General features: G+C 34.2%; 1 protein-coding gene across 1 annotated transcript in view; it reads right to left on the bottom strand.

The window, feature by feature from the left end:
- Window positions 1-13,341, bottom strand: part of LOC128677403 (transcription factor Sox-12-like) — an 83,597-nt gene extending 70,256 nt beyond the window's left edge. Inside the window, exon 1 of the mRNA XM_053758199.1 lies at window positions 12,754-13,341. Coding sequence (XP_053614174.1) covers window positions 12,754-12,873 — 120 coding nt within the window. The 5' untranslated portion in view covers window positions 12,874-13,341. The remainder of the gene's footprint in view (window positions 1-12,753) is intronic.
- Window positions 13,342-13,617: the final 276 nt, after the last annotated feature.

Genomic DNA, 13,617 nt, shown 5'->3' with positions numbered 1-13,617 from the left:
TTAAGATCAAAGGTATTAAGTTTATTGCGCTTGGCTCGAAAGGCCTCTTTCTTTCATTTCCTCAGGACGTCAGAACTTTTCTTATTCGAAGAGCTGGTTCGGGAAATGAGAGACATTACAGAGTCAATAGACTCGGGCATAAACCGAACGGAACAGTCAATAAGGCCTCGCTTTTGAGCCTTCCCGTATAAGCTAACTTGAGGGTTACGGCACGACGGGAATTCGGGAGCACACATTTTATGAACTATTTGCAGCGTAGACGTCAGCGAGATCGATGCGTGTCGCTGAGCTGTCGTCGCTACGCATCACGAAAGTGGCGTGCCGAATTTAGACAAACTAATATGGCAAAACAGTATCGGTATATATTCAAACCGATTCTATCAAAACTTCCCCGAGCGAGTTAGACGATTCTTTGCTAAAGTTCCGACATCCCTTGGGGTGTCACCGGTCTTGTTCTAGAATTTCCACTTGAACGTTTTGAAATGCATTGCTGACGACATATGCTAGTGAACCGACGTCGCCAGATGCTACCCAAATCAATAAGTCCATCCAAAACGGACGCAGATGCGAATTGCGACATAAACCAACCAATACTTTGTTCAAATTGAACTTTTTATTTTCACCCGACAAAGTGGCGGTGCTTTCAAAGCAGTAAATGTAAAATTTATCGCTCGCATGCGTTTAAAACTAGGTACGTGCGGTAATAATGCTTGCTTTTAAACTAATGTGAATCCCATGTGCGTTTTTAGTTCATTTACTATTAATAGTGGATCTTTTATGGCGATCGAAGCAGCTGATATCAAACTAATTTCCAACCGGTTCACGTCAGTAGCTCGAACAGTTTAATGACACTGTCGTATCTAGATTACCTACAATATTAATACAAAGTTAAATTAGTATACATAAAGATATAATCAAGTAATTTGAATCAAGAGTAAATACTAATGATCACTCTTAAAATATCCAGCCATTATAATGTAATGAACACAGATTTCGAATGAAACTATATTCAATGGCAAGATTATAAATTCTGAAAGAATAGTTAAACAACGAGAAGTCTAGTCTATTAAAACTTAATTACCTAATACTCAAAGAGATGTCTGTTCAACAACTAATTTCACATGCAACGCATAATCCTCTTACATGAAAGGTACATCGTTTTAGTATATTCTGCACGTAGGAGATAGAATGCATCCGAAGACTGGACTGGTAATATTTGTACGGTGAACGTCCCGGCCAATCCCTAGGGAGTCAGTAACTGCAAATATTGGCACTGTATTAGGCAGTAACGAGTCACTTTTGAAACGGCTTTCGTTTACCTACATTTTTTCTCCCTTTTTAACATCCAACGTATCGTGTACACCTCCGCTCCTAATTGTTGACACAACAGTAACTCCCGTAGCACGTCTGGAAAAACATCTTTACGACACTATATTTACATTTGAATACCGTGTATAAATTCTCGAAGCCGGGTGGTCTATTTGCAAATTTATCTTTCATCTAAAAGGGAGGCACTAAAAAAAGTTTCAATGAACGCTCGTCGAGGCAATATTTCGCTCGACTTTCTTCATAAATCGCCAGCATCTCGTTTACATATCTTGGATTTACTTTGGTTACTCCTTATTTATACAGAATGAACCAATGAATTTTCAACAATTAACTATGCTGAACGTAAATATTTAATTGCAGTTCTCGTTATTGCTATCACAAAATTGGAAGCCAAAGATGTCAATTAGAGAGAAAATTTGAGTTCTTCGCTCTCTGAGTGTATAATTAAGTCAGTCGCTTCGCTCGATGTTATTGAAAATCAGTTAAATAATATCAGAGAGATTTATTTTCGATAAAATTTATCCTGTATATTTTCAAGCACTCTAAACGCTTGACCTACAATACTACATTTTGAAAAATGATATTATTTTATGAAAGTTTACACTCTTTTATAAGTACGTGAGTAAATATATAATTACTTTTGACAATTTTCATCTAAAATAACTTTTTAATCCAGTCTTACTTACAACAATTTAATGTAAAAAAATCATGGTCATTATTCAATTGTAAATCAGAAACATCCAACAACTTTTGAAAGTTATCTGGAACGGGTTATCAAAAAAAAGCGGTCCCATGCCTTATTTGAGTTGCCTCGAGGCAAAAACACCGTCTTCGAGGCAATCCACTCGATGTTCTGTAAGTTCAAGGTCATACAATTATATTTATGTACTGCTTCCTGATACTTCTACTTTGATTTAAGTGTAATTTAACCCTTATTATCCGACTTTAAGATTCAAAATGATATACCGGTTCTGGTTAATTTTTTGCAGAGTCTACGCGCGGTTGGAGAAAAATAAGTTGAATTAAAGTGATACTTTTATATATTTTAAGGTGTCGTAAATTTGTATATTTTTAGTTTTAAGAAAAAGTATTTATCGTGTTGTTAAAGATAAAACAACTAGTAAAATGAAAGCGAAACATGAACGAAGCTTTACTGACATGAACCTTGTTCGTAAATGTAAAGATAATGATCAGCTGAGCATATAGTTACTATTAGGAATCTTCAATATTTAAGTACAAATTCTAGTTTCAAGATCATAAAAAGAAGGTACCAGTTATACTGCGAATAATGCAAAAAGAGAAACTGTTACAGTCAAAAAAATATTAAAAATACTCTCAGTCTGACATCACACGGAAATGGAAAAAAATAATGCCAAAATGAATTCAACAAAGGTCAACAGAAGAAAACCAACCAGCTACCATGACATCACGACTGCTCTTGCTAAATGCAAGATCATTTAAGAGCAAAGTTCACTATACCAATATATGTATTTTTATTTGAGCTTATATTCCTTATCGATTGGAGAAACTTTCTGGAAATTCTAGCTACAATTTAGGCTAAAATTACACCTCAGGTCTGAACTTAAGGTTATTAGGAGAATAATCTGCTTTCATCAAGATGCATGCCAATAGTCAGATACCGTGCAATATGGAGAAGAAATAATAGGAAAAGTGACCTTGGGCTTCTCGGAAGAAGCAACTGAATAAACGCTGAGACGAAAAAAAGACTGCAATTGAACTATTTCATTACAATTTAAAAATGCCTGGACTTTATATCATATAGAAATAGTCGTCTCTATTGCCTTAATTAGCCTAGCTGATTGATATATAATCAATTAGCTAGGCTAACAGACCCGGAATCTCTGAACGTATGTAGAAACCTAAAATTTTGCTAGTTCTTCAAACGATGTATGAAAGGAATTTTTAAAATTCACTCCCAAGCATAACAAAACCGAGATTCACGTGAACGAATCCGCTAGCAAAACCTAGTTCATAATAAGGCGTGACAAATCAACAAACACACAATCACTTTTACTTGTCCCCAAGCCAGAGAATGACTTTAATGTTTATTTAATATCAGTTGATTAACTTCCCATTATACACACTGCAATAGTAATAAACGTATCAGCAAAAACTTATACGCTACGACAAGTTAATTTTGATCTAGATGATATTGCTTTGGACTAGATTAAGGAAGACTACAAAATAATATCTATAGGCAGTGTTTTGCAAGTACTGTTATTTACAAAACCTGTTTACTTCAACTTCCTTTTAATTTTATTCATAACTTTTGATGTCAACTCTGTTTCTCTGTTATCTCAGCGATTTTGTGCTTCCTTCTTCAGCCGTTGAGCATCTCAACCCAGGGTTCGTTTTCCTGCTTTTTCGTCTCCACTTTGCCCGGCCGTTGGCATCCCTAGTAGGACTATTGGCACGAATATCCTCCACGACGACATCTAGATTGATGTGGTCAACAAATATTTAGTCAGCAACTCAGTCTATCAGAATGTATATTTTCACTAGATGTGTCATTTTTCAAATGTGTTTTGTAGTGATTTATGCTATATCAAAAATATTGAGATCAAAACTTACGACAACGTTTAGAAAAAAACTACCTTGATACTTGATACCAAGCAGTAAATTTGCGTCCATTTTTATGTATAGATGATACAGATCCACGAGAAGTAACAAATTTGAAATAAATGATCGTTAAATTAAATTTCTATAATTTTCTGGTCATGGATAAAGAACAAAGTGGTAATTATAAGATGGCAACAAAATACTCAAAAGGAAGCAATGCCATTTCCGCCCATTGTGATCCGAACAATAAGAATAATTTTGAATTTGATCTCTATTTATCTAATATTAAGCGTAATATTCCCTCCATCAATATACTTTAATGGGTAAAATACAGTAGTTCATTTGTAACTGGTTAAGTATTTACATGGGCCATTTGATTTACCTTAGACATAATGATTTTTGTCGCTAGATAAAATAACAGTTCGTCTACAAGCAATAAATGTAAGTATTAGAAAAAAAAACTCAATAAATTGTAAGTTTAGTCATAATTGAACAAAATTTGGAAAAAGAAGAACACGTAATGGACACCTACATATAAATTTTTGCTGAATTTTCTTTATACATATAAAAAAACAATTCAACGAAAAATTACTTTATATTATGTCCAAATCATCGAACAGAGATAACCTCCGTGGTATCCGCGGTTCGGTAATTTTTGTTTTGATATTGAACAAATAATTTAAAAAAAAAACAATTCACTAGGCTAACAGTTATAAAAGTTTACGTTCCAATGCAATCGTAATCCGGAGACGTCATATCGTATTTATTACCACAGATTTGAGTATTGTTACCGAGAAATGTCAAGGTTCACAGTGGTTGGGCAAGACATATTTACAATCAGAATACAATCACGAGAAGGTGAGGGGCAGCGTAGATCAAGTTCAGTAAAAAAATAACTATTGGCTACAAATCGTCTTAGCTTTTGCAAAATACTTTAAAATTTTTGAAAATAATAACGAGTTCAAAAAATTCTGGAACCCATGCCACTGTCTACCAGGGACAGTGCTGTTAATTCATGAGCTACCGACGATCATGGCAGTTCGGCCGAATTTACTTTAAAAATCTTTAAAAAATATTTCATGCTTCTCTCCATATTACCGCTTATTTCCGCCCAGAGATGGGTTTGTGCCCGGCAAAAAACCGACCGAACGTAAACCCATTTTTAATCCTATCTACCATTAAAACAACGAATGGGATCAAAAATGAAATCGTAACATTTACACAGTGGAATTTATTTAAAATAATTTCTGTAACCTATCCCATGTTTAGAGGAAATTGTTAATAGTAAATGGCGATAAATTTTAGAAGCCTAAAATCTATGGTGATTTAATTTGACTAGCATACAAACATCATTAAAACGAAATTTGAGTAACGAAGATTAAATTACTAGTCCTAATTACGTTGTAGATAATTAGAACTGTTAAACTAACGACTTTGATAATTCTAGATATTAGAGCTGGAACCGTCTCACGTGTGAATCTACATTATATAATATCAACAGAACTGGTGTGCCTAAAATAAGTAAATATATAAATGGACAACACTCGACGACCACACTCAGCACTAAGCTTGTATCGCGGGTCTGATGGATATCCAGATAATGGACGACCAAGATTACTACGCCAGGGAGGTTATCAAAATCATCAGAGTTATAAAATCAATAAACGGTCAGGTATTCTAAAACGGAAAAAACTTATTCCCAAGTATTCGAAAGCTCATATTATACAAACTTTAAGTCTGATGTTAAGAGTGAGTGAACTACAATACGGCAAGCTTCATTTTCGACGGAAAACTTCTGGAAAGTTGGGCTTTTGAGAGCTTTTCATGCCAGCGGTTGATTCCGCTGAAGTTGCCCAATTGATTCCTCGCCGATTTCAAATATATCAAAAATGTCAATAGCAGATATAAATTAAAATTGGATTATATGATATGAATATGATATAAATTAAAATTGGATTTTTCTTGTTCTGTTTAAAAGGAATTAAACAAATAAATGGACACACTCAACACTCAGCACTCAGCTTCACGGGTGCAATGGACACACGGACACAGATCGGGCACAACACACCCAGAACCGCAGAGAAATATTTATTGTCAGAGAAACAACTTTTTGCTCGCAGTGGGAATCGAACCTCCAGACAACGGGCGGTTACGGAGTAATTATGATCACTAAGCCATAGAGTTCATCAATGAATTATTACAAAATTGCGACTGGAGACGTGTAGATATTTTATTTTACGTACGTTTTCAGTTTCTACTAACAGACTTTAATCGAAAAAGTCTATAATCGTTATTTACATCATTCTTTATAAAAACTGTAATAATATTGATGACTTTCTTAAAGATGAAAAACACAAGTCATATTTCTGAGCGTTTGCTTATATATCTTTGACAGCAACACTTGACTCAAATAAAAAGCTCTCAAGAAAATGAATAAAGATTTACAATCTTGGATGCGGCATAGAATTGTAAAGAGAAATTTTCATAACACTTAACGAAGAAAGTAATTTTTTTAACATTTCGAAAAATTGTAAAGAAAATATGTTGGGTTTTGTACATTATTATACTTTCGTGATTAGTGAAGTAACTAATAAAAACAAACATTGACCTGTTCTAAAATTAGATATTGAGCATAAACCAATGCAATATTGAGAAACAAAACATTTCGTACAAAAATATTACCTTCAGAATAATATTACCCTATCTATTTGCATACAAGTCTATAGAAAAGGGGAAAATCGGGGCGGGTGATTAATTTTGTTGGCATTTAAAGGATTTACGTCCGCTCCTAAACTCACGCTAGTGGCATTGTAAATCATCCAAATACCTTAGTGGTGCCATTTCGCCTTTTTCCCCGCATGTAAATTGAGAAACGCCGCACGCAAAATACCAAAGAATTTCTATACAAATACAATTAACTCTGTAATGACGAAGGCAACTTAATTAACCCTAAAGGCACAGCGGATGCAGAAAAAGCAAAGTTGAAAGAAAGGATTTTTTCCAAGCCAATAAGTGACTAATTGTATAAAAGAAACCTGTCCACAAGTTAATCGAATAACACGATTAAGTCGCAAGTGAATATCGAGGGAGGAACTTCCTGCAAGAAAAGTTAGAAGCCAAAGTGGTTTTGGTGTCACGACACGATCTTGGAACGACACGACTTGAAGACGTGACGTTGTAAATGTTCATCCAATTACAGAGGTTGAAGCCAAGCAAATTAAAATTAGATGTCTTGTTCTGCTGGTTACTAACTTTGTTATGATAAGAGTGATGTCAGCTGAGATACTTGTTACACATCTTTTTATGTTGCTACTTTGGGTTATTAAAATTTTCATAATACAAAACTTTTTAACGATCTTTTTAAAGAATTTATATTACGTCGGACTTTGTACTTTCAATTTAAATCTAGATAATAAATAATTTAATAAACATGCGTTTATTTTCATATTATGAGTCACAAGCATAAATTTTAATGTATATTATAAATAGATTACTGTTAATTAAGTATTGAAATGTATCGAATTACCATTTATAATTGTATTAATCAGGCAATACACCACAATAAGTAAATTATTTCATTTTAGGACCGTATTCTATGTTCGGTCGCCGTACTTGGAGTCTTGTCTTAAGGAACGTTGTTTGGAATATTAAATGACTCATTTGGAATATCTAATGAAACGGATCCGTGAGAAAATACATTTTTAAGATTACACAAATAAGAAAACACACAATAAGATTTAAAATGTCAAGTGTCGATTCTAGAAGTACATCTACCCCAATACCAACCTAAAACGTTAACAAATCATCATCGATCATACCCTTTATACAAAAGATGTATAGCATTTTTTTAGATCAGGTACAGAGAGATCTAATGAAAGCGTGTGTACCACGAACTTCTTGTATAGAACCGGTTGGATTGAACGAAATAAAAGCAATCGTAAAGGTCATTGTCGATAATGCACGCTTGGGCAAGTTCTTTTAGATTTAAAATCTGAAATACAAGTTGAAATTGTACGGTATTAGTATTATTGGCTCTATTGGAAGCAGTTGCCAAGCAAATAACGCTTTTGATGTCATAACCGATATTGCGAAATTTTATTTTGATCCTGGTATAATTTTTCACGGATAATAATTTAGGATTCTTTGTAACAGTGTCGAAACAACTCTGTCGAATGAATGTTGTAAAAATTATAATTACATTACAACACTTATAATAATGCATTGATTGTTTTCGATTAATAAAATAAATAAGGCAAAGAACAACTATTATAAATTAATCAAAATAATTTCGCTATCAAATTGTTTCCTGTGAAATTTCATCACGGTTTTATATTGTGTTTTGGATTATAACCCACAGACTGAAGTACAGGACACGTAGCTAACACTCGTGCCATAAAATCCAAGGCTTGGTACGAGATGAAAAAGCTGAAGCGAGGCGACAACTTGAACAAAAGAGAAATTTATTTTTCGAAAGCTACCAGGATCGAATGTCGTCCTTTTTAAAAGCCAGTCGTAAAATTTATCGTTTTTAGTGTACAATACAGAAACGAGAAAATGAAATGATGCAATACAGGCCACCGTAAACCCGTAACGCAGTAAACTTACGGTGTTTGAATGAAATACCTAATGAACTGTTAAAGTAATCATTCTCTTGAGTGCTGTTTTCAATCCTGCGTTTAAGTGTTAAAACATTTTAAAGTTACTTATAAAGAGAAGCAATATGAAATACGCCGTAATCCGTCCTCACAATTTAGCAAACGCAAGTATTGTGAGCGAGCCAACTGTGATCAGCGTTGCTTTTATGCCTTTAGGCTTCTATTACATTCCAATCAAAGTTGTACAATAATGTTGCCACGACTAAAAACACCTAATCAAGCCTGCTGAGCAGGGTGGGAGTTGGTAAACTTCCCTGAGATCCAATCAGCATACACAAATCGCTAAGTGTTAGACTGGGGAGGAATTATTTAAGATACATGAGTGAGTAAATAGCATTGGCATATCTTCGTGTTAAATGGATTATTTTATTACGTTTTTGAGGTTAATGCGATATAATAACATAAGGCTGTAGATTTGTAATATGTATTGATCGTGAATTAAGTCAAACTAACAGCTAATCTAGCTAATGGATTCTACCAATTCAATAGCTCTTACAATAGCGATATAATATATGATATTTATTCGAGTATTATAAAATATACGTTATATTACTATCATTTTCTATCCATTAAATCAACCAGGTTTCAATCTTTTTCTGATTGGCCTGGGTCTTGAATATTTTTATATATATGTATTTATTATAAATATATAGTTTAGTTAGTATCCCATAACACAAGTCTCGAACTTACTTTGGGGCTAGCTCAATCTGTGTGATTTGTCTTAATATTTTTTTATTCATTTATTTATTTAAGATCTATATAAAAATTACACTTGTAACTGCGTAAAGAGAAGAAAACTAAAAACAAAGACTTTCAAAATAGATGTTTTAATAACATTAACGCTGCAGCTGTTGTTGTTTGCAACATTCATCTAAAATCAGTGAGCAAACAAAACCTTATGCGGAAAATTCAAGTGAAAGATATATGGTTTATTTTTGTTGTTCTGCGATGGAAGTTGGTCGTTGCGATTTTCGTACTGCGTCAACGTGGCTGGGCCAAATTTATTGCTATTTGCAGTCCGGACTTTCTGTTTTCACATGTCACGGTTTACGTTTCGCGACTTTTCAACTGAGTCAAGCCCTGCACTAATAACACTTATGAGACTTAACAATGTTTACAATAATATTATCATCACATTGTTATCACAAAACAAAATTAGGGGAGTCAAACGTACAGCAAACATCACGGTTTTTCAACAAACCATTTCTCGAAATTCTCATCCGAAACTCGGACATGTTGAATTACTTCATAATCGAGGGTCCACTAATTTTTATCGTAAATAAACTTTTGGAGCGCTGTCTTTACACATACGTAATTTTCTTGAGCAACTCACGGTGTAATATAATGGTACCATTAAAACGCCACCCACAAGTGTGTGGCAAATTGCATTTACCGACATAGGTACGTATTTTACAATCAAATGTTGATTTGCGCTGCCAACACTGCATTAGGGTACATAAATTTGCTTACCTAAACGATAAACTTCAAGAGGAAAGCCTCGAAATTATTTCTGAAAGGTAACCAGCAGCGCTAATGTTAATTTATCACCCCAAACATAAAATTGTTTGTTATTTTAGGTCCGAGCTTAAAAGTTATTATCGTATCAACTGAAACTTATAATCCTTGCGGGACTCAATCAAAGCTCGGAGAATGTAATGAGAATTCTAGAAATTCCAAAACACAGCCTTTCGTGAGTAACAGTTGTAACAAACTCAACATTATAGTAGACAAACACGAAGGAAAAGTTAACGGTGGCTCGTTCGAAAGAACCTTTTCTTTCTAGGAAGTGCTTAAACTAAATTAAAAGCAAGCCGAGCGAGTTTTTCAGTTGTAAACGTATAATCTGACAATTGGTTTGGAGAACGGACAATTATTTGTGTAATAAAGGCTCACGGAGGCGTTGTGAGACCTTGGTCGAAAAGAACAGTTGGTATATTCAGTCAGCAACAGTATACATGTTGAGCAAAAAAGTGTAACAAAAAGTAAGTCAGGCAAGCCCGCACTCCGCGCCGTTCCGATTATAATGATCCAAAACTCCGCCCTAACTTAAGTTTGTTTTTTCTGCTCCCATTCCAAGTTTCTGCTGGTACCTTTAGCTTTGAAAATGTTGATTTCTCAATCGTAATCATTAATAGATATAATGAAACCGATTATGTTTTTACGCACATCATTGTCATGAGGATCGATAAATAGTGATAATTGCATCTATTGTGATACTCTAAGTGTAACCGATGATAGAACTAATTATTTCCTTCTATTACTATTATTATGATCCAATATCACGAATTAAACTGATAATTTCCTCAGAAAGTTGAGAAGTCACTATATCGATCAACTTTAATTCAGCCTCATTTATGTCGACGACATTTTGATTGTAACAAATACGGCCCAGATCCGATCTTGATCTATTTTGAATTGTTAAATTGTGGATTAATTACGACCAAAATGCAAATAAAAATAAATACCCTTTACAATAAACTTGTACGTTTTATATTGAATCATACTGTAATGACTGCATAGTTTTAAGTACGCATACACGTAAGTAGTATTAATTAGTCTATGTTGCCCATTTGGAAGATTTTCTGCGAAGACAAATTTTAGTCATCAAAACGGCGCGAATGACCTAAGATTATCGTTTCCTAGTAGTGAGTGCGTGTCAGTACGCTGTTCATATACGAGAAAGGCCACTCACACATGCGAGATGACTAAAAATATTACGGTTGACATTGAAATGTTAATGCACTCTGCCACCACATTTTACGGATATTGATTCGAGGGCATAAAATTATTTTTCCTTTTCATATTTTCCTATGGATTCATTTGACGTTATCGCGTGTTTATGATCTAATACTAGAAGTCATAGCTAGTTTAGTTAGCAGTTTGCACGTTCCTTGCATGTGTCATTACCAAGCTGTCTGTGTCGTCTATAGATTGTATATTTTATACCTACTCGTGCACTGGGCTTGTAGGAGCGAGATTTACAGTTTCTTGCGACACATGATTCTAATTATCTATTCGTTTCATCGTATTAAGCATAAATATTGTCATTTATTATCGACAATTTAAATTAATATTGTTATTGCACAATATGTATTTGCTGTTGAATATTTTTCAAATGTCACTCGCGTCTAGGACTTTCGAGGGCAAACGTAGTTATAGCTACTAAACGAAAAATCAATATACTTTTTGTCAATATTGCACTTAGGTTAGGCTAAAATATTTTGAAATACTTTTGACTTTGAGAGCTTTACGATAGGGATTTTTTTTATTTGTTGAACTGAATTTTCATCATTTATTTACTTTAAGCTACTGTAATTTAATAATATTTTCTAATAAAAAAGACGTTTACGTATTCTAATAATTATTGAAGAAAAGATTATAGATAAACGTATAAACTAGTCATTTTATGTTTCAATTAAGTGGAAATATTTCCATAACTTATTTAATGTTATTCTTAAGCCGTATGTCTCAAGATAATGAAGTTGTAAAACTAATATCTACGCAATTTCAGATAATATCAGTATACAGTTGGCAAAAGGGTACAAATAATACTTTATTTCAGCTATTATCTCAACTAATTTACAATTGTTTGTATTTTTTAATGTTTTATAATAAATGTATAATGTTTTATGATAAATGTATAATGTTTTATGATAAATTTCAAAGAGTATCATGGGTGAAATTTTTATTACTACGCACAAGATATTATTGAAAACATGTTTACGAAAATAGTCCTATAGATGTTTTGATAAAACTGTAAAACGCGTTGTTTTTGTTTTTTTATAATTTTCGTCATCGTTAACACGTAGTATATGTACCTATCTAGGTATAATGTTTACGTTTTATTTTACGTTTTCTAGTTTCATCACTTTTAATTGTGTACAAAAATAATTTGTATTTTTGATTGGTATCTGAGTTTAGGTTTAAATGTGATTTAATTGTGTTCTATTTGAACTAGGTACACCTGTTTAGTAGGTAATAAAAATATTATTTTTATGATAAAATTACTTTATAATAATTTAGATTTATGGTAAAATATAATTTATAAATATATGATTTTAAACGAGTATTTATTTCGATTTTAGTATTTTAACACTTTTCAATTTTATTTTTGCGTTTCGGGTTTTATTTATTTTATTATTTTTTTCTGTCGACATTTTTAGCACACTGTTCACAATTTTGGACTTACCTGTGTGGCATCCGTGTATGGGGTAGATGAGTTTTTATCGACGAGCTGGGAACCAAACACCGGCACTCCGCTCGATGTCGGCGAGAGTGATCGCACATCCGTCACTTGTTGGGGCACCATTTTCGTTTATCCAATTGAAAATAAAAAATTAAAAAAATACCCCAAGTAACTTTAACACAAAATAAACACAGTTCACCTATATATTGCACTTAATTAACACTAAATACTAATTTGTTCAAGTTCAAAAAGTTTTGAAATTTATAACAGTCCGTAGGGTTCAATTAGCCGCTTGTTCCTGTACCGCAGCCTCTCGGCGGACGATACACCGGAGACCTCCCAATATCTGGACACTATCCTCAGGGTTTTCTCTTCTAGAACGAGATATCTGCCGCTTTCTTCTTCGCGCGCGATCGCTCCAAAAGTCATAATTTTAACGGGTCCCAACCGCAGCTCACTTAGTACTGCGGGGCGATCGTGGCATACTCGTGAGATCGCGCGTTGTTGCGGCTACGTGCGCACTCCGCGGTGACAGAAAACCTACTGACTGAACGGCAATGTGCGAAGCACTGTCAATATACCGCGCTCAGCTGTTCGCCCCTGCCCCGCTCCCCGCACCGCGCAGGCGCCCGAACCCCCCCTCGCCTCACTTGCGCTCCGGCGCTCGCCCTAAACGCACGTCTCCACACCGGTCACGACCAAACCGGTCTAACTACTTCAGCGAGTGTTAGCCTGGCCATGGTAACCTAGTCGTTGAACGGTGGCGACTTTAAATGCAAATTTCTCAAACATGTCATTTGCTTACGTTTTCGCCCGACTTAGAAGCCATGCAAAGCACTTAGCCACAACACGGAAATGTGTTTATGG

Source organism: Plodia interpunctella, chromosome 18 (assembly GCF_027563975.2).
Source record: "Plodia interpunctella isolate USDA-ARS_2022_Savannah chromosome 18, ilPloInte3.2, whole genome shotgun sequence".
Taxonomy (NCBI): Eukaryota; Metazoa; Arthropoda; class Insecta; order Lepidoptera; family Pyralidae; genus Plodia; species Plodia interpunctella.
The sequence above is the reverse complement of the archived record's forward strand: the minus strand, read 5'-3'. Positions and strand labels throughout refer to the sequence as shown.